Raw genomic sequence first — 27265 nt, forward strand, 5'->3', positions numbered from 1 at the left:
TGACCTGAGCAACATAACATCGCAAAGGAACAGGAGAAGGAATTTTCTTTGCTTTTAGAGCAATTTAGGGGAGTTTTAATATTAAGGCTACAGTTAATGCCAAGGCTTGGGAGATAGATTTTTTGTAGTCTCCAAAAATAAATTTTGGCCAATGGGCCTTTACAATACACTTATTGAAGAGTCACACTGCTCAGAGAATCAGAGGTGAAACTACTGGGCAAAGGCAACACACCATACTAGAGATCTGAGGCCTATCTATCCTGGCCCCTTGTTGGCCATGCAGTAATACATACTGTTCCTGAAGATGGACTGACAGAAAACAGCGGTGCTATCACATTGTTGGATAAAATCAGCCTTGAATTTCCACTGAATAATGAAGGTAAGAGAAATGTGATATTGAGATAATCAGCTTTAACAGTTGTGCTCCTTCATTTTCAAAGCTATGATTTTAAAAACTGTGGTCTTAGAAAATAACAAGTGTGTTTTCTGCCCAAAATACACATTGGGTAGGCACACTCCTGTATTTAACCACACACTCTAGAGGCAGCAAAGTGGTATGGATTAGCAAACCCGCCTTAGGAGAATTTTGGGGCTGAGTTTCTATTTCTGCAGCAGTTGCGTTGTGATTTCCATCAGTTCAATTTCTAGGTGAAACCAAAGAAAATGCTATGATTTCAGCACTTTGTGAAAGGGAGTAGATGATCATATTTAGAGGTTGCATTGCCTTGTTGCACAATAAAAGCCTGATGAGGGAGAACTCACATTCTCATCCAAAATATTTTATTTTGATGTTGTGCTGTTGGATTTTGTTTTGTGCTTTTCCTCCAGGTTGTTTCAGTGTTAGAAGGTGTGCTGTCTAAATTGTCAAGATACGATGAAGGCACTTTCTTTTCATCATTGGTTTCATTCACTGTAAGTGTTTGAGTTCCTAATGTTATTGAGTTTCAAATTACGCACAATCCTTAATTATAAGCACTTATTGTGTGCTGTTTTATTTTTAATTTTCTAAAGGTGAAAGCAGCTGCAAAATATGTTGATGTTCCTGTAAGTACGACCCTTTTTATACTTTTTCTGGTGTTAATGACAATTCACAAAAATAGGGATTTTGTTAGCTCACATTTTTCATTGTTGATTCATTATATTCAGAGATTCGTTATAGTTTTACACAGTATTTAAACAGCCACTACAGCGCTCAGATGGCATTTCATTTCCCTTAAGCAACCAGTAACTCTCAAAGCAAAGCTTAGAAAGGTTATTCTCAATGTACTTTTTCAGTTGTGGAAGAGTGAGGATTGTAACCTAGATACTCTTTTATAGGAGACTTTCCAACTTTTGGATACATTGTTCAAATGTACAGGATAAGCAACAAAGAAAAGTATCATCTTGGGCTATCCATTTTTCATTAATTTCTTACTTCAGGACCAAATCTTGCATTCTTCATTTAATCCCTTGTTTTCTGAATCCCTGTTAGATTTCTCGTTGTTTATACAATGTTCATGTGGTGTGAATAAAAATTAAAAATGTGTTGCTGATGTAGCTATTTTATATACAAAAACAAATTTCAGCTATTGTGCATTAGAATATTTTTTTCTTTAAAAAGCAAGAAAGAAGTTATCAGACAGATATTGTCAATATTACTATCAAAAATATCCTTTGTTCTTTCACAAATCTGTGTTCTAGTTGCTTTTTAATATGATTCTGAGATCTTATTTGCCAAGCATAGGAAAAAGAATGATTAAATTGATGATGTTAATGACATCGCAAGAAATACAATTACAAATATAGAAGAATCCCAGATATGCTAGTCTGTATAGCAGCTAAAAATCTTTTCAACAATTCTGTACTTAAAAATATAATACTTACAAGCATACGTTAATTATTTTTAAAAATTCATGTATGCTAAAGGAAAGGAAAAATTACTATTTCTGGAAATTGTTATTTTTTCTTTATTTTATTGTCTCTTTATTTATTCATAAGGTAACATATTTCAACATTTCTCTTCAGATAATGTTTTCAGCATTTTTTTCTTATTTGATTGCAAATTGATTGTTTTCTTTATGTTGAATTGTATAAATGCTCTTCTGTTTTTTTAAAGAAAAATAGCCCAGTCCTGCATTCAAAGGGATGACCTCAAATCCAGTTCAGTTCATTAGCATACCTCTTGCTAGTATTTTATGCTATGAAACTGCCCAAAAGGTCCTTGACGAAGCACTTAAGACTCAAAAGCCTAAGGAAAAAAAAAATACTTAGCAAACCAGAAATTCGTGAATTTCTGTCAGCTTCCCTCTCCACATTACATAGAATATCTGTGAGAAGGAGCTAGCAAGGGCTTTGTTCATGGTCCTGGGGGTGTTGACCCTGAACAGTTACAGTGATAAAGATAAGACTGAAACCCACCTTTGCCGCATGCTCATGGAGCCAAGGGAATATTGTGAGTCAGATCCAAAGTGATGCTGCTCCTGCGGAAGAGGAGGGGGATAGAGCGGAGCTGGCTGCTGGAGCTCTGCTCTTGTCCCCACTTCTGCTGAGTGCTTTGCTTGTCCTGTGGGTGAGACCATTCGTTAGACTGACAATTGTTATCCTCACATTTTTACAACCCCTTCCCTTTTCAGCTATCCCAGACACCTTTCCTGTAACCCAAGACTGTAAACTGCATTTTGGAAAGGCTGCAGGTCTGGCCAAGCAAAGATTTTTCAAACTCTGGAGGATATTTTTCCTGGCTTGAAGGAATTTGAAAGGAATTTGGAAGGGTTTGAGATTCAGTTTTGCTTCTTCACATTCTTCCATCACTGTGAAAATACAGTTGAGGCAAAGAAGAGGAGCAGGGTCCTGCCGCTACTGCCACAGATGGCAGCCAGAGACCCATGGAAAATAGAGTCTAAAATCACTACCTGTAGATAATACATAATCTGACCGCAAAAGGAGGCCTTAACTCATCACATTGCAAGGCGTCTCTTGAACTCAGAAATGAGGTGAGAAGTGGCGATGTGGCAGCACAGGCTGAGGAATTTATTCTGAGCTCTTGCTCGTGCGATGGTAACCTAGCAAGCCTGCACTAAAGCTAATTAAATGCCTGTTGTGTGAGTGTATTTTAAACAGATATCACTTAAATTCTCTTTCTGTCCCTCATTAGCACACACCTGCATATCTTGTAGTGACTTAAAGGTGACCACAGTGGGGCAAGGAATGAACACTTCTAAAACCTTATTCTGTGTTTGGATTTAGATTGCTTGAAGTGATGGATGGCTTGTCTGGACCCCAAAATGCATCCCTTTAATTGGATACAGTTTCAAATATGTGAGAAATTACACTTTGTTAGATGACCACATTCTGCCCCTGCTGCTCACCTTCATTCAAGGATCTCTTTGGGTCACTTCAACATTGTCCTTGGAGTCTTCAAAGCAGAGGCTGTTGATTACTTGGTGGATCAAGGGGTGGATGCTTAGGGGCATGGAAGGGCAAACAGCTGTTATTTTTTTTCATGTGTGTGAGTACAACAGAGTTTTTGATCTTTGACTCTCAGGCTGAATATTGGGCAAGGGGAAAAAAAATGCTATTTTATAGGGAAATAAGAGGAAATTAACTTTCCAAATAGATAAAAGAGATGTCAAGAAAAAATAAATATAATAGTAAACAGAATGTTTTAGACGTAGGTTGAGATAGAAAGGGGCTAAAAGAGTGGAAAGGTTAAAAAAAAAAAAACAGAAATAGCAACAGATTAAGAAAGACAAAGGACATTCTTGGATGACTCATGGTCATTTTCAGGAAAAGGTTAATTCTATTAATAGGCAACTTAGATGTTAAGTAAAAGATAAACACTCCCCAGAAGGCATTCTTCAACTTCTCAGGGCCAGTATGGGAAATGCGGACTCTGACCTGCAGTTTATTTGGCAGATTTTTTGTTGTAAAAGTATTCAGTATTGCTGTCTACCCCTCTGTTGGTTAATCTTTGCAGCGAATTATGAATAACTCCATCCAGAGAAGTGGAATCCTCTTTTTTTAACCTATTTAAGAAAACATCCAAAATAAGTGTCCATTTTTCAATACTCTCTAGTAAGCAGGATGTGCACAGTTACAAGGAACATTCATTGATCTCCCCTGGCACTCACTGTAGGGCACTATGTCAGTTTTCTAAACTGAAACCCCAACAGAAATATTAGGAACAGTACAAAATAATCCAGCGTAAGAAGAGTAAATGATATCTTATCTTTATCTTACTGAAAATGGGAAAGATAATAACTGGCTACCATTATGTCACTTATTTTTTTGGTAATTCTCACAGTATGCCATGCTCTAAGGTGAAAGAAATTATGGCTGCGGTGCACATGAAAGAAAGCAAATGTTTGGAGAAAAATAACACAAAAATTGCAACTATCAGTAATATATCAATTTGTTCTATTGGCAATGCTATGTTTAGACACTCAGGAATGTGGCAATGGTATGTTTTGATGTTTGGGAATGCAAGATCCAATTTAGGTTAGTCAAAATTTCTTTTAGAACAGCTTTCCCAAGTCTCCTATAGTTCTTTGTTACCTTTTCTTAAAGCCCAAGCAGCCATCAGGAGATGCAGAAGTACAGTTCTCATCTTTTGTTGTAATGATCTACTCACATAGCCATTAATTAATGAGAATAGGGAAAAAATGCAATAGAAATGAGGGCAAAAAAGTGTGCTGTTAATCTCAAAAGATTATTGGTCCTAAAGCATATACATAATTTCATTACATGTTCAGTTCTCATTAGGTGTGTGGGTCGGTGCACAAAAATAATTGCATATCTAGCTGGTCATTTCTGCACACGTCTACCTACTTGATAAACATAACCGGAGTAGCTAGTTATACAAATTGAGCATTTAATTACATGCATATTTATATACTTCTTATTGTTCAGAAAGGCATGTTTAAATCCCTTTGTAGGAACCAGGAATCTCTGCTCGTCTTTCTGAGGGCGCAGAAGGAACTGAATCCCCCCTCGGTTCACATAGGCCATGTGTTGTGCCCAGCACATGGGGGCCACTGTGGGGACCAGAGCTGACACAGCCAGTACATGGGGGCCACTGGGGGGACCAGGGCTGACACAGCCAGCACACAGCACGCATGCAGCCAGGCCTTGCACGCTACTCTTGCTTTTGTGCAGGATCAGAGTTGTGACGAGAGGCCTCAAAGATAGCCCAGCATTTGACTTACAGGGTCCTGTAGAAGCCAGAGAGAGAACTCTGCCTTCTACCAGGCACATACGCATTGGGGTCTTCCATTTACCTCTGTTTCCAAAATTCATACTTGTATTGCATAGCCTCATTTAACTGGTTTTAAGTGAAAGACTCTTCTGGGAAATCAGCGTTTATTGAGGTGTGGCAATACTGCGCCATTCATTTTTGAGCAGGATTCACTTGGAGTTGTTATCCTCATGCTCAGTATTTTTCGTCCCTTCTTCCTCCTCCTTTGCATACCCAAACCTAGGAACTCACCCTTCTGTTTCCAAGCCCATAGAAATAAACTACTGCAGAACTGGAAGGAAAGCTCTGCATTGTCTGTTTTAAGGCAGTCACACTTCTGAGATACCTCTTAAATGGAGCTCAAAAGGATGGCTACTAATCAGCTGGAAAGTTAAAATAATGTAGTAGAACATGGTGGTTTCAGAAAAAAAAAGTAGAGTTTAATACCAGCTTTTGTCATAGTAACTGCAGCTTCTTGAAGATCCTTAACACTAGAGAATTAAGATCATGATGCAAATACTTGCACACCTCTGTTGCCCTGTGGATTCAATGAAACTATACATATATGAAAAGGCGTTTGCATAAATGCTTGCAGAATCGCCACTTAAGTTCTGCATGACAGTCTTCTCTTAAAATCCACGCCTTTACTCAGTGCCAAGGTTGCTTCTTAATCTACAAAATGTATAAGAAGCAAGGAAAATGCATTGTGCTTTTTCATTTAAGCAAAATAGAATTTTTCATAACCTTGTAAGGAGAAAATGCTACCTTGGAAGTAAACTGATTATACAAATGATGGATCCTTCTGCCTAATTTATATATTTTGCTTCGAAGGGAGTGAGGATCTTGTGATGGGTACCAGTGGTTTCTATTCCAAAAATATTTTAACGATATTTTAATGATATTTTAATTCAAAAGCCCAAGTGACAAGCCACGCAGTATACAGAGGAGAAATTTCAGCCAATGAACTTTTCCAAATCCCTCTTTTATTGGATAGTGGACATTTAATAAGGAGCTCCTACACTTCTCACAGTAGCCTCCTCCACCTCATCACGCCTTTTCATTTCATTATAGTATCAGTGCTGTGGTTAAAATGTCTCCCTCCAGCATGCAGAGAAGAGGAACAGAGTAGAGAGGAGAGCAAATATAAAATACAATAAGGTTTGTTATTGTATAGCTGGTCTGTAATGTCTCTTCTAATCCCTTAAAAATGAATGCTTTGACAAGATAGCAGCTCGGTAAAACTTGTTTTTTTCTTGGTAATATCAGGATGTGAGTACGCATAATACTCTGTGCTGCTAAGAAACATTCTGTGACAAATGTCGAAGCGAGAATAAACATAACTCAAGTATTTATAAATGGTTTTTACTGAGATTTGTGAGAAACTATTACCTTGTAAAAGCTGTACAGAAACTTAGCTGTGTCTCTTCTGTAAGGAGAGGCAGTACTATTAGTGGCACTACTATTAATGGCAGTACTAAACTTGTGGCAGACCTTTCAGCAGCAAAATATTGGAATGCCTGAAAATTGAGACAATGCAGCATTGCTTTTGAGTAGATGCCAGAGGCAACCCTTGCTAATGGGGGCAATGCATGCTTTCAAATTAAGTCAGTCATAATATAGCTTCTATATCATCTTTGAAACTGGAATAATGTATTTAAAAATTTGCCTCTTTGTTAAATACACACTATGACAGTGTTTTCCTGTTTTACTGTGAAAGGTTAAGCTGTTCCTTCTTTGTCTAAATATGTTACTATGAAAAAATGAGTGTGGAGCTGGATCCACCTACCAGTGAATGGTAAAAGAGACAACCTGCACCTGTGGGATTAGGTGTAACAGCAGGAAGTAAGAGCACTTGCAGTATATAATTAACAAGGAATTTTTTTTTCCCCCCAAACAGCATGTTCATCTTGCTAGGTTAACTAGTGATTAACCCTAAAAAAGAATGTGCTGAAGTCTACACCCTTGTTTAAACTCATTCACTTGCCAGTGTATTCAGTTACTTGTGTAACCAGCGACAAAGTAACCCTATTTACAACTCTTCATTTCCTGGTATTTTATTTGATGTCTTTGTGTTTCCAGTTTTTCCATTCATGTCTTTGTTTGATTCCCTTTCATTTTCAGATAAGCAAAGCATCTTGTCCTCTTTTCTGAATAAGACAAATAAATGTTCAATAACTTTTAATCAATTATAAAATATACTTTTACTTTTTTTTTCCTTGGGAAAGTTTTCAGGCTGAATATCTTTTTTTTTACACTAATCCAGATTATATGCCAGGTTAAATTTTTCTCTCAATGACCTGCAAGTAGTTTCTTCTCATTAACTACAGCAGATATTCTACCGGAGTGTCAGAGGAGGAGAATTTTATATTTTGGATATAAAAGTGGAAACCGAGTTGCTCACAGTCTGCCCACTCTTAGCAATAGAATGTCTACTGCTACTGATGTGACAGTTACTTTAAATATATCTCAATATCTATTTGTTTGTCTTTTAAGGTGCACCCAATTGCTTTTTTTTCTTCTCTCTCTTTTTTTTTTTTTAAGAACATAAAATTCTACATTAGCTTGGTTTTGGGGGGGAAGGGGAGGGGGTTACTTATGTGCAATAGTTCAAAATAGGAGAACAATGATTGTGTCGTATAATCAGAGGTTCACATCTAATACGTAACCGCTATGAAAAAAACAGTTAAACATGTAATATATAGCACTATGCCTATTTTAGGGCTTATAATAGCTTTATTTTCTTTTTTCACATGTTTAGAGAAAACAAATAAAATCAGTGTATCCAGTATGGAGAGGTAATGAAATATTTGATAAATCATTTGTGCATTCAGTGTTTAAATAGTTTGTTTTGCCTAGCATATACAGATGGTTAGCTTGCAATGATTTTAGTGAGTTTTTAAAAAAGACCCCCATACTCTTGAATATTGCGAATCTTCCTTATCCAGACATCCTACTGTAAGCAGACACTGTTTAAAAAGAAAATTAATTTTTTTCCACAGCAATTTCAAAGATAATTATCCTGCACACATTAAAGAAGAATGAAATGTTTTAAAGAACTGTAATTCTAATTGGTAAATGTCACCAGCTGTTACAGTTACTCTTACTTGTGTGTATTCTTTTAATGATTACGCTCTTGTGCCACAAGCTACATGAAAATATATTCACTAGGTGTGAAATTCCCATATGTCACAGCTTCAAGACTAGGTAAACATCTCAAAGATAAGGGGAGAGTTGATGCTGATGAGAAATGTTATTTTTGTAGCTTTGGCTGCCTACAAGGCAAACATTTCTTTACTGAACTTAGTAACAGAAAAATGTGCATGGATCAGAAAACCATTAGGTTTCAGCATTCAGTGGAAGATTTCTTTTTACGTTTGAATATTTACCTCCAAGAACTATAATCAACTCTTCATCTGTTATATTACCTCCTCTCCCACCCCCCACCCTGAGATTTCAAAATATTTTCCCATTATCCCTCCAAGTTAGAACTAGTCCTGGTCCTATAAACTACCTATCAGGCTTTAGCAAGTCCAGAAAGTTTCATCTGTGACTGGTTGCATTTTTGAAAACCGTCTCAAATGGGTATACTAAAGGACTATATCAAGTTTTCTGTTTTAAATCTCCTTCACTTTGTGATTTACTTTAATTTCAAAATATTTCCATAAAATTTTAATGAAAAAGGTATGTTTTTAAGAATGAAATCTATTGATTTCTGTGAACCATGTTTTCCAACAGAGAACTATTTTATCTATTTTTATTTTACATTTTTATTTCTCTGCCTGAGATCATGCTCTGTGAACTCAGGATATAAATGGTCCTGCCTTTCATATAGATAGCTGTATGTAAGTGGTAAGATTTAAAATGAGCTTTCTTTGCCTCTAGAATAACCGCTCTAAATGTGCGGAACACATCATATTCTTCAGACTTAATTTTGGAGAGGCTAGGAGTGTTGAACCAGATCATCGTGCCATGTTTAACTGTTGTGTTTAAGACATTGAACCGTCATTCATGCTAATGTATAAATGAAAAAGCAAATCTTCTATTTTGGATCATCTTCCTAAATGTGCTCCATGGTAGATTCAGGGAAAAGAAAAGTTCATGATTCAGGAGGTTTCATTTATTGCAGTTTTAAATGGAGAACGTTCTCAAATATTTCATCCCATTATTGTCATGGCAGTTTCTGGACAGGCAACTGTTTGGGCATTTTGCACCTGTCCTGCTCTTTGGTGCGCAAATCTGATTATATACATTTTAATACATTACCTACACAGTAATAAGGAATGAGAAAGATAAAATATTATCCACTTGTAGAATTAAAAACAAGCCTTAATATAACATTATTTGTAAATATTTTAACTATATTAACATGCTTATACATACAGCTCTTTAAAATGTGTGAAATATTTTATTGTAACAGCTTTTTATTTATGCTGTTACTCAGACAGGAACAGCTTCCTTAGAAACAGAGACGACTTATGCCTAGGAATACAGGGACTGTATATAGCTGCTTCCCTCCCCCTTCCCCCAAACTCTTTAATATTCTGTGCAGAGCCAGTCTTAACCAGATCTGAATCTTCTTATAAATAGCTTTGTGGTGGTGCTTACTGTAAAGTAAGTTATTATACAACTTAACCTTGTTTTGCATGCTATGAATATTATTTGGGACAAAAGATACTTTTTACAAATTTGCTCAAACACACAGCATTTACAGAAGACTTCCCGAAGTGCTTATGTTCAGTCTTGGCCGTGTTAGAGAAGGTGAGCTTCTGACCAGCTCTGCATTTGCCACTGTGAAAGGGGATATTGCTGGCTGCAAGGAGCACCTTTAGTGTAAAACAGCATTTTGTGGATGCAGCGGTTCGGAAATCCCAGCTGGGCAGCAGAGAGCACTTTCAACGCTATTTTAGCCAGACTGGCATAGTTTCGCAGCAGGACAGCAAAGCCTGACATTTGGGAATGTGGTTCGAAAGATTATGCCTGCTCTGCTATGAATAAAGGACTTGGACTGGTACAAGAAGGGAAACATTACAGTCCCTGCTCCTTCCCTAGTCATCCTCTGAGTTGATTATGCCAGTGCAACGGTTTCAGAATAGGGCTGCAGTTCTACGCTCATACTAAGCTTTTTATGCCATTGTAACTCATTTGTTTTCCATAAAGTGCTTTAACTTGATTTGAATTGGTATTTTTAGAACTCTGTTAGACTAGAAACTGCTCTCAAACATGAAATTTGGCTGCACATTGAAATGAAATTACAACAAATCTGAGCCAATGCAAAAGGAACTGAAAGCTGCTTTTTAACCATTTTATGAATCTGGTGGCAGAATCTGGACCTTGAAGGAGGTTCTGAGAAACTCACTAAGGACAAAGTGGGGAAAATCAAATTTTGCCATGGAAGTTAACCGAGTCAAGATTTGACTCTATGGCAGCATACAGTATGACTCAAAGCGTTCATAAATTATGAGAACTTTATTAGGAATGAACTAACTAGCTCCTGAACTCGGTAACTAATCCAGAATTCACAGCAAATTTAGTAACTATGAACAGTATATGCATATCTGAGAACTGTAACATAATCTCAGTCTGAATTATGATTAAAAATAACTTCATGTAAATCTCAATTGTTGTGCGGTCTTTCTCTTCCCCCCCACTATTGTGTCCCCTTGCTCTCACTCTCCACAGAAACCAGGAATGGATCTAGCAGATACCTACATTATGTTTGTTCGACAAAACCAGGATATACTTCGAGAAAAGGTCAATGAGGAAATGTACATAGAGAAGTTATTTGACGTAAGTAACTACCCTTGTAATGTTTGCTAGCATCGCTACTACACTGAAAGGGATAAGCTGCATTTTGTTTACATTCAGCAAGCTGATCAGATGCTTTTTCAGGTTGATCATTCTTCTTTGGTTTTTGTTTATTGTCTTCAGCTATCAAGGATGGCCTTTCTTTAAACATTTTCTTCATGGAAATTGTAAGTCCTAGAAGGAGTAAATAAAAATGTTAGAAGAGTATTATTTGAAATATTCATTTCTCCACTGTAAGTTCCAATTTCATTCCGTCTTTTGATTTTGAATCTGTTAAACAGATTTAGATCGATGTGGTTTCTTTGAACCCCACTTTAGAGTTAATTTCCCTAAATAAAGACCTGGTACCTATTGTTCTTTAAAGAAAGAAGGCCAATTAAGCCTGGTGCATTTATGAGTTTGACTGGTACTTCCATGGAATGAGTTTTAGGAATTAGTTTGATGACATTTTTAGTGTAAGACTTCTAAGATCTTGAAGTTGGCCAGATATTTACTGAATTGTGGATTTCCAAATTCTTGATCCTCTTTGTAAACGTTCAGCATAATCCTCTTCCTCAAGACCTGCACATTGCTAGCCTGTCTTTGCTCCGATTTCCTTCAACTTCTGTACTGGCTTCCACGGTCTCCTTCCAGCCATCCCTTTCACTTGATTCTTCCTCTTTTGTTAGAAATGGTCGCCTACTCTACCAAAATTTTCCTCATACAGGGCTCTCCTATAAACTCTCTGGGCTCTTGGGCGTAATTTTGCTCATTCAAGTTCTGAGTGCTAATTTTTGTCTAGCATGTCCCTTTCTGTGTTGGTCAAACAAAAAACTTTTAAGAGGATGAGATCATGTCTTTTATATAAATTTAAACCACTGCACATATAAAGTATGAATCAAATACAATGTATTTGATTATAAACTTGAGTCAACGTACGTGACAGTGACATCGGTAATGTAATTATGTCGGAATTCGAACAGGCAAAAAAAAAGGTCTCTGATACTGTACGATACAATTTGTTATAATACCAATTCTGTAACATAATATACAGTTCGAAATGTATTTATTTGTGTGCCATCTCCTAAGCATTTTAGAAAGCTTTGCTGGCAGTTTCATTTAATTATGCAAGTTACACCAAATGTTTTCATAACAGCAATTCACAGCCTTTACTGTGACACTACAGTTGCGGCAGTCGTAGAAGGTCCCATAACATAGACTCTCAGCCATGGTATGTCATGTCAGTGTTTGTTGTTTGTTAGACTGGGTGGTCAAAATGAGACTTATCTCTCAGATTTTATATTTCAAGACACTCCCAGGCAGCTTTACAAAAAAAAAAGTATCATCTGTTTTAATAAGCTAAGTGCTAATATGTGTGAAAGGAATGATTTTATAAAAGCTTTGATGCCCTGCAGGGGTAGAAAAATTATCATCCATCCAGCTGGCACCTTCACAAAGTACTAAAACCGTATTAGCAACTTCTGCTTCAGTTTGCTTTTGCACTGAATCTGCAAGCATATGTTTCATTTTCAAGTTTCCATTTTTTGTTTTTCTTTGGGGTTATTTTTGCTTATGTTGTAATTTTCTGAATGTTAATAAAATTATGTGCCTAGGGCCAAGTCTAACTCTGATTGGAGAGACCACATTGACTTTGTTGATGTAGTGGAGTTGGACTAAACCTTAGTCTATGTCCTTAGTAGCAAACTAAAGAGGGTCAGGGCACAGGCCTGAGAACCAGCAAGAGATTATCCATACTGTTAAGCTATTAGTGTGGGTCCTGGCATGATTTTGGGTTAGGCCAGCTAGCACTAATCCCAGACAGAGCCTCAGTATGTTTGGGGTTAGCATGGGTCAAGGACCTCTTCCAAGTTAATTTCAGCCATCAAGCTTTTCAGCGCAAGAAAACTTAGCTGTGTGTTTGCAAGCCATGACGTACCACTTGCCTTTGAGACATGAAACCATCACTGCCTCCTTTTATTCAGTAGTATGCTGTCATGGCTAATGCCTATAGCTGTAAGGGAGAAAAAAACATATGCATGGTTGTTGAGGCGTGATAAGTATTCTGTGAATACAAATATCTTTTTTTGTATCTTTTATTTGCATATGACGGTATCTCATTTCTGCATAACATCATATTGGGAGATATAAACAGTTAAACAAAATCAGGTAAATATAGTAACAAATACATAAGCTGATAGTGCCCAGAAATTGGAAACAAAGGAATCCCACTGTGTAAACTCACCTTTCCTGAGATTACCTCAGATCTAGAACAATATATTGAGCAAGGTTTTACCCATGATTTTTGGAAGGAGTTTTTAAAGTAGTAGTTTCACAGAAATTATGTACTGTTCATAAATTCAATTCTATCAAGTTATATTGTAATAGAAAGAATTTAAAAGGTTTAAGCTTTATATAAATATAGTTCAGACCATTTGACTCGCCACAGCTGCAGATCTTTTTTTTCTTTTTCTCCTTAAAATACATTGTATTTCTGTCAGATGAGAAAACATCAGCCAAGAGGAATAAGAAAAGTGCGTGCATGTACTTCAACCAGGGAAACAACCCATTCAGAATGATCAACAAGCTAGACTATGCTGAATGTGGCAGATATCAGTACAGACAAAATCAGGCCTTAGATGCTATTTTAATCCAAAAATGTGTGCTTGCAAACTAGTTGTGCGTGAACTTCATTGATATGATTCGAGGTTGCTATGTACAAACAGCTGCAACAGTGACCAAGGGAGTGGGATATGTGTCATATGAAGCAATATATATATCAAAGAAGATAATTTAAATTGAAGAATAGTATTGCTATAAATAGAAATGGCCAAAAATGAGACACAAATACATTGAAGCTAGAAGTTGGAAATTTTCAATTTGAGATGTTCTAAAACAGTCTTCTCAAATCAGGGAGAAAGCAAAAAAATCTACACTTCTTTATGGTGGTGCTTGATAAGCCTGGAAAAGGCATTGCCATGGTAGACAAAATAGGACAATTCAGGAAAATAAAATTTAAGTGGTGATATGAATCCTTATGTGTGAGATATGCTGAAGTCTACAAAGGGCTTTGAAAGCAGATAGGACTGCTGAGGATTTTTTGCACCACTTTTAAATGACTTAAAACCTATGCTCCAGTGTCTCTCCTGATCATGCAGCAGAACAAGGTTGCTATGTTTTTTCTTTTCTTTCCTCTAAATAACTTGGTATCTGGGTACATTTCATTCTTCATCTCCTCTGAAAGAGTTACAGAGACCATGCATGGTAATATGGACTGGTGCTCCTGGTAACATCAGTCTCTCATGGATGCCCAACTAGTATGCCTTGTTGCTGTTCTCAAACTTAATCAGCAGATTTAGAGTCACAAAGAGTTTTTTTTCCCTTGAAGAGGTGGTCAGAGACCCTTCGGACTTCTTGCTTTCCTTGCAGTATGGGGTTTGGTTCTCTTCTGGGGTCATCTGGGAATTTTATCTATCAAATTCCTTCCTGTTGCAGGAACTTAGGATGTTTATTCTGTCTTTTCATCTCTCCTGCTCTCGTTCTGCGGTGTATTGTAGTTGAGGCTTTTGTTTTTTCACTGCAGATCTTAAAGAGTGCTGAAAAGGTGTTGTGGTGTGCAGTACATGTAGGTGGGCTATAGTGACTTGGGATTAATATTCCACATTCAGCTCCACGTTCACAATTCCTGAATGCTTAGTTCAGTGATCCATGTAATCTCTTCCAATCTCATATTCCACTGAAGTAATCTAGAACAATGAAGTTACAATGGAATAAGTTTCCATCTCTAATAAATCCAAATAAAGCAAACTCTTTCTAGCATTAATGCTACAATGACTCAGGCAGATGCAGCGTATGACAAGTAAATCGTGAAGACAGGCATTCTTATGTTTGTTTAACAGTAAACATTTTTAGTTATGATTCAAAGCATCACACACTGAAACTTTATTTTAAATGTAATCATTTATAATAAGGAGTGATTTTTTAAAATAATGTTTAATAAAGCATTTTAGAAACAAAGTTATACTTTGAAAAATGCAGTAAGAGTGGCACTTGGCAAACAGGAAAGTGAAATATATAAATGGGACTATACAAATCTGCAATAAGTCTACAGTATCACTAAATAGAATAAGGCCCATCTTATTTATAAGAATGGCTCTATGTATCTGGCCACAAATTTTACGGATGAAATTAATATCCAAATATAAAATTCCCATTGAGTCTGATTCTATACTATCAAAATCTATGGGGATTTTAACACTTGTTTTGATAAATCTTTAAAGATTGCAGAATATCATCACTGGCTGGACTTAGATTCATGTTTCTACCTGAATTTTTAAGATGGGATTAAAAAGTCTCCCTACTCCTACGCATTTTAAATGGCGTTGGACTTCTAAATTAAAAGCTATCTACTTTAAAACAAAATTGGATTTTGCTAACAAGCCCCAGCTTTAAAAAAAAAAGTCATTCTTTTGTGTAAAACATATGGGTTGATCCAGTTCTTACCTTCTGTAGTAGTGTAAACTTTTTAAGTGTCACTTTAATAGATTTCACACTTTCTTGTAATTGTTAATTGCACCCAAAGTATAGATATCCTTGTCAGAATAGAAAAAAAGTATTTCAAAAAATATGCTTGGTTTATTTGTCGTGAAGAGCATTATCCTATAGGTTATATTTGTGTCAGGTCTGTTGTGAAAAACTTGGAGTGTAAACCTAGATATGATTCTAATTTTATTAAGATTATATATATAATGAGATTTTTAATGCAAGTAATTGATTGCCACTGTAAGAAATAAGTAATTGCTTAGGAGAACAGTTTCAACTCGTAAACGTCTAACCATTGAGATAATTTAGAAGTTTTCTAACTTATTTTAAGGCTTTAATTTCTGGAAAGCTGTGCATAAGTTTACCATAAATATGTAGCGTACTTATATATACTCAAGATCACCATGAAAAGGTCCATATTGGCAAACAGGTCACCTCCTTCTCTTGTACAAGGTGGCACCTGGTTACCAGATGTTGACTTTGGCCCTGATTCCCCCATCTTTTATATGTGCACTTAACTTGTGTTGTATACTTAGTCCTGTTGACTTCCCTGGATGGCTGATGTATGTAAGTGTCCTCAGGGCTGTGGCCTTGATCGGGGTAGAGCAGCGATAAGCAGTCTAGTAGATGTTAATGGTAAGGCACTCATACAACTTTCTTCCAATTACAGAAAGACTGAGCATCTTTTATGGGCAGTATAAATGTTTAAGCACTCCGGATTTCCATAGCTGTTTTTGGCTTTTATATTTCAGAAGTTCAGATATAAGCCATTAACTCTGTTGGCCTGTCATAACCCAGACGTGATTTTTTTTCCTGTCAAAAAAAAAGGCTTGCATTTTGTCTCTAATGTGGATTAAATGCTGGTGTTCCCATATCACCACCATTATTTTCCTTTTCCATTAGTAGAAAGGGATGGATGATGTAAGTTCAGTGATATTTTTGAGGTTCTTTGAGGTAGTAATTACTCTCCAAAGATTACTATGTCATATACTTCATTACATGCTTAAATGTGGATATGAAGTTCTCATTTGATTCATTTCTGTTTGTTTGCCGTCATGTCTACTAATGCATTTTTTGCAAGTGCTGAAGTCAGCCACATGCATTTATGTAGCATTTCTGATCTTTTACGAAAATTCAGTTGAAGATGTGCGAGTGTTTCTCCTTGGCAAATAACTTAATTTTCATCTGGTGTTACCCAACTAAAGCAACAGATAACTTAAATGTGAGTCTTCTATAGTACCAACTGTCTGTGCTGTCCATGTGTACCACAAAAGTAACATTAATGTAGTGTTTAGTATTTAACAATGTTTTACTAAAAACTTCAATTGTGATTTAAATTTTTTCTCATTCTTAAATTGCTGCCCGTCATGATAATTTTATAAGTAATCTTCATTTTCATTGTTATGTAATCATTTGCAAGTGTGTGATTTGACAGAAAGTCTACATTTTGATCCAGATTGTATGGCAATGCAACTTCAGCAAGTTCAAACTAGGTGGAATTGGTTAAAGGCCACATTTGAATCAAAAGCTGTGTTTGTATTAAACTCTGAGAAACATGAGAGGACCGTGCCTAATTACTTAAAAGCGACTCAACAAAAAATGGATTGTAGCTTGTTGATCTTATTTTGTTGATAACTCAGAATAATCTTCAAGAAATATGTGGGTTTCTTTCTTGGATTCTTGAAATTTGATCACAGTGCAAAATTGTCCTTTGGCGCAAACCCAGAAATACACATCTTTGCGTGATGCACCTGGACATATGTGGCAGGTCTGGTAGAATCAGCTAATTAACAACACAGGCTTAAACAGGCACCTCATCTGGCAGTGTAGTTAGTTGCCTGATGGTGCTCAGCAGGATTTGGTAGTGCTTTTTATTTTTCTATCCTAATGGTCTGCTGCCCACCTAATTTTGCCTTATTGTCAGCCACTACTTACCGCAGCTTGAGGCCCTCCCAGGAGGCTAAATTATTATCAAAGGATTAGGGAGATGTAGCCTTGCAGCTCTGACATTTCTGATTACTTGTCTATGCCAGAACACTAATTAGCTGTGACTAATTAAGAAAAATGTTCCTGCCATAGAAAACCATTTAAAAGAACTGAGAAGTAGAAAAGCAATTGAAAAGCTGAGCAGTGCTCAGATTTGCCGATGCTCTTTAGATTTTCACCAAAGTCTTAACTCATCTTTAATTATGTCTAATATTTTTATAGGGAAAATACAAAGCTCTTCATAGAAGAACCAGCTTGAAGTTTTATCTTGATCTGGAGCATTTTTATCATTTTAAACAGTTTGTAGTGTCTTTTCTGGTAAAAGACAGAATTTTAGAAAAAATCTGTAGGCACAGTCACCAAATATGGAGTGCAGAAGTGAATTATATGCTTCTGACACCCTTCTTAAAGAATAAGATGCAAGTAACTTCTTGTAAATTTGTTGTTCATAGTTCACTAAATTATTCTCAATGTTTTCAAGTAGATTCACATCACTTTTTGAGATAGAAATCTCTATAAAAGAAAAACAGTTCATTTAAAGGCTGAAAAATGTAATCCCCATTTGATTTCATAAAGTATACAAGTTTGCTTTGCTTTTTTTTCTGGAACATACTGAGAAAAGGAGTGCCCACTCTAAGAAGGTGCTGATTATGCTGCTATCAATCCAGCAAAGCTCAGTACTGTTGAAATCAATAGGACCACAACACACTTAAAGCTAAGCATGTGCTTCAGAGTTTACTGCTTTAGGATCAGAATATTCAGCACTTTGTAAGCTTTTTTACAGCAGAGCTGAGAGTGTTTTCTCTAGAGGAAACCTTAACACAATGCCTGGTAATGATCTATTCCTAAAGTTTTCCCTCTTCTTCATTTATATGCCATTTTTAATTTCTGAGTTTCCGTCTTGTCAGGTATCATACTGCCTGAAAGATACCAATGGTTTTCTCTAAGACAGTGTGTATCCCATAGTCCAATCTACCTTTTACTTTCAGGGAGTGGATGTCTGCCATCTTTTTCACATGAATGTAGCTGTATTATTTAAACTCTCCTAGCAGGAGAGTGAGAATCTATGAAATAGATATTCTGATATCTTACTAATAGAGCTGCTGGGGCTTTTTGGATACAAAAGGGAAAAAATTCTTTTTCAAAATGCTAAATCATGTATCCTGATATTCAGAAATTCTTACACAGTCCTAGAACATAACTTACCAGGATTGTATGAAAAGATAATCCCTTTGGAAAAAAAAAAATTGAGCAATTTATAAATTGCTATAAAAGGCCACTTAAATCCTGAGAAAAAATAGGGAAATAAATTGAAAAGAACTCTAAACTCAAGATTTTAAAGCCAATCCCATGTTTTTTCTGAGAGACTTTTAACATACAGGGAGGTGGGACTAGGTGGTCTATCGCTTGTGTGTTTAACAGGGGGGTTAATAATATTTGGGGCTTCCATTACAGTTTCCCAGTAGCCATTTCTGGTCCATACTATTTGTTCATTTATTTAACTTAGCTAAATGCATCTATCCACCACTCACAGTATCCATTCCCTAAAAACAATAGCAAATTTTATCAAATAAAAGAGAACTCCTTCCAACATCCAGGCATAATTTAGCCCTTTAACCTTTTTATCCTGCTAGGCACAAAGTAGCAGCAGCTTATTTCAGGCACTGCATTTTTTTTTTTTTATCTAAATGGCTTGAAATGTGTCTAGCAACTTAATGGAATCAATTGAGCATGGACAACTGTAAAAATATAAAATAGCCCTGAAACTTTAGATGAGTCTGTCAGTAAGTGTTAACTGTGGCCGCAGCTTTCACATTCTACGCAGTGAAGAAAAATCAATAGGGATTGTACCATTTATATTGTCTTATCTAATGTTTGTTCACCATGAAGTGCCAGGCACAAGCACCATCTAGGGAATATTGATTTCTTGATGTACTGTAATTCACACATGTATAAACAGCAGGAGAGCATTGTGGTTTCTGAAACCTTACCTTGAAGGTTTGATGTTTTTACTTGTATTTCATTTGAGTCAAGCTCAGTTTAAAACACAAAATCAAGCAAAATTGTGTAAATATTCACAAGTAGACACACAACATTGTTGACCATGTTACAGGGAAAGTAGTGCTGGAAAGTATAAGAATAACCAAGTTTTATAATAATTAGTTTGGAGAAATAGAAACAGGTTGCTATGTTGTAAATCAAAATATTATCACGTGAGGAGGCTGCAGAGTGCTCTAAAACCATTGACAAAGTTAGTGAGTCACCAGTGGAAACACCTGCTTATAGCCTCAGCCTGTTCCATCAAGGAGAATTCAAGCTTTGGCATAGATTTAAACATGCAGAAGTGTTGATCTATATATAGATTATTTCCTTTAAATATTTTCAAGAGCTTTATCATATATTTCCTTATTTTACACAGCAGTGACTATCCTTCTTCAAGCTGCACTGAACTAAAAGTGTTTGTGATGTGCCAGACAAACTCTCCAAATAATTAATAGAAAAATCATCTCAAAAAAAAAAAAAGCAAAGAAAAGAAAAGTCAGCATAGCTGGAAAAGTGCCCATGTCCAATAGGGTCAAAGACAGAAAGGAACAAACCAGGCACCTGCGTAATCCGAGGGCACTTTTTCCAGAGAGAAGAGGGGAGGAGAGAAGAAAAGGAGAGGGAGGGAGGAGGCTGGACCTCTGCTTGGCGTTTGTGCTGCTCGGTGTGGTGCCCAATCGATGCCACATGGGAGAGGAGTGGCTGCACCACTGTGCAGCTCCCTATCAACATCACAGCTGCATCCAGCCCTGTCATATGCTGCTGCAATAACGTCCGGAGTGAAAGGGTGATGAGGCAAGATTGCTGAGGTAGAAAGAAATAAGCTGTGTAACTATTCACACAGGCGAACCAGTAATATGTCAAATAGCCTCATTAAAATATATATTTGACCTCATTCCACGTGGAATTGGGAGTCTAAGTAGAGAACTCCAGAGCAAGAGCTACAAAAGTGAGTGGGTACCTAAACGCTACGTCACAGGCTTTGGCCCAGGTTTGCTTCCCATCACCTTTGGTACTTGGTACTGAGATTAAGAGTATACTCACCTTGCAAGAGACACACAGCTTAGAGGAGGACCCTGCACCTTCCTGGATTTTTTCTTTGCTGAGACCTCTCTCCAGGGACTCCCCAGGGAACCCAGGATGACTGGGCAAAAGCAGACTTCTGTGTCTCAGCTACATGCCTTACAGGCAAAGTGAATCGGGACCTTTAATCTTGCTAACAGTATGCATGTGCTTATGCTTAAGTGGGTAGGAAGACTGCTTAGCATGCGTACAGCTAGGCACCTCCAGAGGGTATGTAAAACTAGAGCCTGCGATAGCAAGAGGCTAGTGTTATAACAAATAGCAACTTGGTCATTGCGCATTTTGTTAATTTGTTTATGTTGAGGATCCAAGCTGGCTTTCATTTCAAGGTCACTCAAGCGATGTTCCCCATTCTGTGCCTTGGAGAATGTTTGCAGATACACCAAAAGCGCAACACAACACACAGTATAGCAAGACCGACAGTGTTTGCTCCGGAGAGTTTTAGCACTAGAATAACCTATGGAAGTACTGTTCACAGATGCATTGCTTTTCCAGAGTGGAGTAGGGAAACTGTGCTGTTAGTCTCTCACGGTCATGAGCATTATGTTAGTATCTAGTATTTAAAATCAGAACAGCAACATTACAGATGTCCGGATGTGGAAGGAAGTTATGCATGTCTAATTTTACAGACTTCCAGCTTCCCAGTGCACCTACCATATGTGAAGAAGCCAGAAAAAAAATGGAGGTCACAAATATTGCGATTATAATGTAGCGTAAATATTGTAAGTTAATGTTTAGCAACCTAGTATACAATGTGGGGAGAAATGGGTACTGTATAGTTTGTATGAAAAGTGCGTATTTATTTGTGAATTGGCAGTAGTTCCATAGCAACTAGCTAGCTTCTAATTATAAGCCTATTTTAAAGCATGAAAAATTGTCTTTCTTCCTAAAAGATAAATTTTTCAGATATGTTGGATGTTCTTTGTTATTTAAAAACAATAACCTTTTTAAAAAAAGAGTTTCAAAGGTGTTTAATGTGCTTTTAAATGAGCCCTATTCTCTCTTTGTGTTTCATTACTGATATTCTGAAAATTAGCCTGCCTAATTTGTCTCCTTATATCACTGAAATATCTCATCCAACAACTGTTCACTTGTCTGTTGTTATGAGTCCTGCTGAATGAGGTCTTTCTGTCAGGGTTTGAGATCTTTTCCATTTTCTCCTGATTGCTTTGGGCGTTAGAGTGACAGTGAGAATCCCTCATTCAAGTAGGCAGGGAAGAGACTGACTAGAGACTAAGGTGTTGGTTTCATCAAGAAGTCATTCTTAAGAAAAACAAAATGTTTTTGAGTTCCCTGAGAGGTTCATTTGAGTAACAGCACACAAAAGGCAGAGGGAAACCAAAAGCAGACTCCCATTGGAAGGAAGAAAACTTTTTCCTTGGTCCCACAAAGATGCAAAGGGCAAATTAATAAACCTAATAAAGAGAGAGAGAAAGAGAGAGAGAGAGAAAGAAAGGTTTGTGTGCCAGGAGCTGCTTGTAATCTTGATGTTGCTAAGCTAAAAAAATCTTTGTCCTGATCCCTTTGTCCCAGAAGTGGGAGCGCTGAAGGAGACCATAGTCTGCAGCATGTTTCTCACTTCTTCCTTCCTGTTACACGTAGCTATAATTTGGGCTGTGAAAATTTTTGCCTGCATTTTTTTGCCAAACTTCAAAACTTAGTTTAGCATTTCAGCCCTATAGAAGGAAGCAAAGGTAGGAGATGTATTTGCAAGCAAATGCTCTGAGAAGGGGTGCAGAGTTTTAGAAGTATAATACATAGATGGAGGAAGAGACAAGTCAGGGGCTGTGTGTGAAGGGGGAGTTTGTGAGAGAACAAGGAACATGAACCTATTAGAGCAGAAATGAGATGTAGTAATGGGGGCACTTTTGAAGAGGTATTTGGATGAAATTGTGGGAAGGAACTGAGGGAAAATGGAGAAGCATAGGTAAATAGAGTTTATTCATATTACATTTCATATTATTTTAACCATTCACATCTTCCAGGTCAAAGGCTTTAAACATATGATATTCACTGCAGGGAAAAGGCTTCGTTTGTTTGTACTGCCCACTATTCCCGTGGTTCTTGCAAGGCTAATTCCATGGATGTTTCACTCATGCTTAGTTTAGTCTTCATTTCTTTCTTCTTGTTTTTGTCTGAAATCCTGAGACAAACACAGACAGTTGCAAAAGGAGTTAAAATATGTTTCAGTGACATCATGATGACACCCTAAACCAATATTATTCTCCAAAAAAAAAAGCAAAAGTAGCCCCAAAACCTACCAGGGCTGATGTTTGCAAAGTACAGGATGTATAAGTCTTCCTTGCTTCATCTCTCTGATTTATGCACCTTGACATTAATTTTGATTCCCAAAAGTATCAAACAGCAGAGATCAAATCAGCAAAGTATTCATGTTCATAAAATCTTGTTCTAGTGAAACAGTATCCCTTATCTTTAAACCTTTATCTTTAAACCTTACTTATGCAAAACAAAACCTCCATATTCTTTGATATAGGAAGTAATTTATTCCGTTAAAAGTTGTAGGAACAACCAACAGGTGTGTCAGGCTGAAAAAATACTCACTGAAAATTTCAATTATGAATTAAAATATGTTATTACATTTCTACTACATTTTTGCTACACTTACTGCTATATTTAATATGAAAAAAAAACTGATGATGATGATGTGCATTTTCATTTCAGACCATGTCCTTTAAGAAAATATTTTAAACTTGCTTAGTTCAATAAGCAGAGTCAAATATTTTATTTCCAGTGGGGTATCCATTAAATCACCAACAAAGTTGAAGACTGGGAATGCATGGGGTTATGCGGCGAACTGAAAGATATTATGATGATGAATTATGGAATGTGTCCCATCAAAATCCATAGCCACACAGCAGCTAATATGTCAGGCTCTTTAAATTCATATAAAATTTTCATACTGCAAAATATACTGTTATTAGATGAAAGCTAAAGTCCATAAAACATCCTTTCAATTTTAATATTTATATCACTTGTAGTTTATACATCAAAAATAATAATACAAGTAATATGCCTTGAAGAAAAGTCAAAACTAGCTAAACATACTAAGTTGCAGCAATATTAGCCTATATATGATGAGAGCCCAAATTGTTATGGGAGAGGTGGTCTGTCACAGAAAGGCAGTGGCTCTCACCGTGAAACCATGTGGAGCAGATCGTGGGAAGAGAAGGCTCTTGCATGAGAGCTGCCTCTGATCCAAGGTTTCCCCAGCTTCTCTTCCTTCATTTTCCTGGTCATTGAAACGACTATCCTAACTGGAAGAGCAATTAGAAGTATCTCATAGACAGAGCCAAGTCTCTGACCAATGCAACCCAGAAAAGAAAAGTTGCTGAGGAGAGAATTTGTTCCCTCCCGGGGGAGCGAAGATATAGCAGGGAGTGCTGGGAGGGCACTGTGCCACTGTTGAACACGTTCTCATGTCCCTCCAGAAGAAGAAATGGGCTATTGTCACCAGTTAATAAATGACCTGTTTGGGGAATCAGTATTGATAGGGAAGAGAGTACAAACAAAATTTCTAGATGCTGATACATAAAATTTACTACCTGTGTCTACCTGTGGTCAAAGTCCTCAACCATCAAAGGTTTCTCAGCCTTTATTAATCAAAACTCTGCCTAAACCTGAGGGAAAAGCATAGACCATTTTATGCAAAGTTACTACATTGTTATTTTTTATCTCCAGCTAAATGTTTTTAATTTCTGCAAAAATATAAATATTTTGAATGTTTATTAATTCTTCTGCCTTAATTTTTTATTTTGATATTCCTGTGTATATTTTTAAAAAATGCAGTCATTTTTGCAGACCACTCTCAACTGTGTGACAAAATTGTTGGTGGCTTGCAGGTTGGGAAATCCTTCCCTAGCAGTTTCTTTTTTTTTTTTTTTTAAGAGTTATCAAGTCTTTCCAGCCTGCAGAAAAGTTTACGATCTCCAGATGCTCAGGACCTGTCAAAATTCTCAATTAGGTTACTTTATAGTGATGTCTATGCCTAAACATGAAAATATAGCTATAACTCCTAAACCTCCAGGTGTTTTTAAAGGCACCAAGAGTAACATTTGGTTCCCCGATTATCATTATTGTTCAATAAAGGAAGTCAGTGTGATTGTTCCTGTTTTACAAAGAAGGCAATAAATTGTGAAACTTTTTTTCTAACTTTTGCTATTTGCGTTTGGAAGGAATAACTTCTTTATTCTTTCATCATTTAACTTTATTTTTGAAATGTTCTAAAAGTTCCTTGGCATACTACTGCTAATGATTGCTATCTAAATTTTGGAACGATGTTACAGCATTACCTCTTAATAATTATTAGATTTAATCTTTAATGTGCTCAAGTATTTATTGTGTGCACTGTAGCTCTTACTGCCTTTGATGTACAGTTTTTTTCAGTGAAAAGAATACTTTGTGGTATTTTTCCTTGTAGGAAAAGCAGAGGTGGGCAAGTAAAAACATCCTATGTTTCATGAGCAACTCAATTCCTAATCGGTAGTGAGTGACAGGCTTCAGTAGGAAGATAAAAATGTGTTTCCTAGAAAAGCTGATCCTCCTACCTTATTCAGCAGAAAAAGCATTTTGACACTGCCCATTTATCAAGAGCAGAGAAGATATAGAAACTCCATGGGGTCTTGTAAATCAGATGTTAGGAATATTAGACCTAGAAGGACTAAAGCATTGTGTATTAGTATGTATTGAGTCCCCCTTCCAGGTGGCAAACAGCTGCACCTTTTTATAAAACTTCAAAAATAAATCTGAAGTGCTTGCTTTCAAGAGATAAGTGTTATATTTAATTGACTCGTTCTCCAAACGTTATAGATTAGACCCCCCCCCCCAAAATATGGTGAATATTTAATATATTTGTTTTGTATTTCCAATGGTCAACAGAATAATGAAATTCCTTAACTACCTCTCTTTAACTTGCATGAAGAAAGCCCGGTATGTTGCTAAATCGCTTTTCACTGGCCCTGCCGAGAAACAACTTTAATCCTTGTTAGAAAATTGCAGAGTCTGGGCCTGACAAAGAGCTCGTGCTTGGTGCATTGTGAGCGCTGGGAGCGGGGCGAGGGGAGCCCTTTACAGCTGCGTGCCTCCAGCCCGCCTCAGCTGGACTATTTAGGCGAGGAGGTTTGTCAATTCCTCCCGACAAAGGAGCGAGTTTTTCAGTGCCTGTAGCCGCCGAGCCCCGGTGGGGATCAATGGTAGCCATTCAAGCTGCACCCTCTTTCATTGCTTTGGTTTGTTAATTTAAGACTAAAGGTCCACTGAGGGGGTTTAGGGTGTTTAAGAAAGCTGATGAACTGTTTAAGAAATCTGATGAACTGAGAGCGTTTATAGCCCTGGTGTGGCAACTATTGGCTCTGAGGGAGCTGTGTCCTTGTTGACCCTCTTGTTATTAAAAATGCACAAGTGCTGCGCTTCTCAATATTTCAGCACTCTTTCATTGTCAATACCACCTTCTGAGCCCTTCAGCTTGTTGCTTGCTCTAAAGATCTTCTTAGATTGGGTTTGAAAACTTCACCTTAAACACTAGATTAGACTGATGTTCTGTTTTCCGTGCTCCTGTTGATTTGTTGAACCTTCCCAGGGCTGGAAAGCAAGTAGCAGCTTGATGGGGAGATGGGCTGCTAATATGATTTACCAGTCTACAGTCATGCACAATAAGTGTGAATAAATACAGGGGTCTCACAGAGTCAACCCTGGCCTTTCCTTTTCTCGTATTTTTTTTTTACTTTAAAAGAGGTATCTCAGGAAAATGAAGTGAGTAATGCATGCCCTTACAGGAGCTGGATGAGCTATGAATAAGAGAAGGGGGGACAGGGAGGCAAACATATTTTTGTTAAAGTGGTTGGCTGCTGTTATGTGCTGATGTGAAAAAATATATAATATACACTCACTGCGTTATTCTGGCATAGAGGACAACAAAGAATAAGCCACTAATGCCTGATCGTTGACATCTGCAAGAGTTGTATTGTCCTTCCAGTGCTATTGATAGAAGAGGGAAAGTGATTTTTTTTTAAATCAGTTAGAAGGATTTTTTTTTAATCACTTAAAATCTTGTAAATCTAAGGGCCGTTGTCTAATTGCTGAAGCTTATGATTTCCATATGTCACAGTAGATGCATCTCTCCCTCTATAACGTGCTCTTGATGGTCAAAATGTGTGGCCTTGGATTCCACTTCTAAAAGGCATTTGCAGTACTGTGCATTTTAGCAGACTCCAAGAAAAGTAATAGGGAAATAATTACATTGCACCTTATGCTGCCCAAAAGATTTATGTTTATGCAGAATCAGTCCTTCTTAAGCGCTTAGAACTGGTAAGTATAAGGCCAATAGTAAACAGGAATTCTATCCAGAGGTGCCTCTGGAAGACTCTAAAAATATACTTGATGTGATTTTTTTTTTATAGGAAATACTGTGACAATTCTTCAAAACAAGGATTTTTTAAAATATAATACCAGTTATATTTTTTCTGAACAATGTATTTTAATGCAGGAGTAAGCAGTACATTAGAATCATTTTGTGACCATTGAATTATATATTTTTATCAAGAGGTTAACATATTAAAACTGTTACTTTGTTTTCATTCAGAAATTGGAGAAGCAAAATTA

The 27265-nt window shown here is 36.9% G+C and overlaps 1 protein-coding gene across 14 annotated transcripts in view; it reads left to right on the forward strand.

The window, feature by feature from the left end:
- CADPS2 (calcium dependent secretion activator 2) overlaps nt 1-27265 on the forward strand; it is a 333791-nt gene that overhangs the window by 299028 nt on the left and 7498 nt on the right. For 13 of the 14 annotated variants that reach the window (XR_011139141.1, XR_011139137.1, XM_068932101.1 and 10 more), the window contains 3 exons: nt 829-912; nt 1012-1044; nt 10892-10999. Coding sequence is in view for 12 of the 14 variants with exons in the window: in XM_068932101.1 (XP_068788202.1) it covers nt 829-912; nt 1012-1044; nt 10892-10999 (225 nt within the window). In the remaining 2 variants the exon portion in view is untranslated. The remainder of the gene's footprint in view (nt 1-828; nt 913-1011; nt 1045-10891; nt 11000-27265) is intronic. The other variant, XM_068932095.1, reaches the window with a different exon arrangement.

Source organism: Struthio camelus, chromosome 1, assembly GCF_040807025.1.
Source record: "Struthio camelus isolate bStrCam1 chromosome 1, bStrCam1.hap1, whole genome shotgun sequence".
Lineage (NCBI taxonomy): Eukaryota > Metazoa > Chordata > Aves > Struthioniformes > Struthionidae > Struthio > Struthio camelus.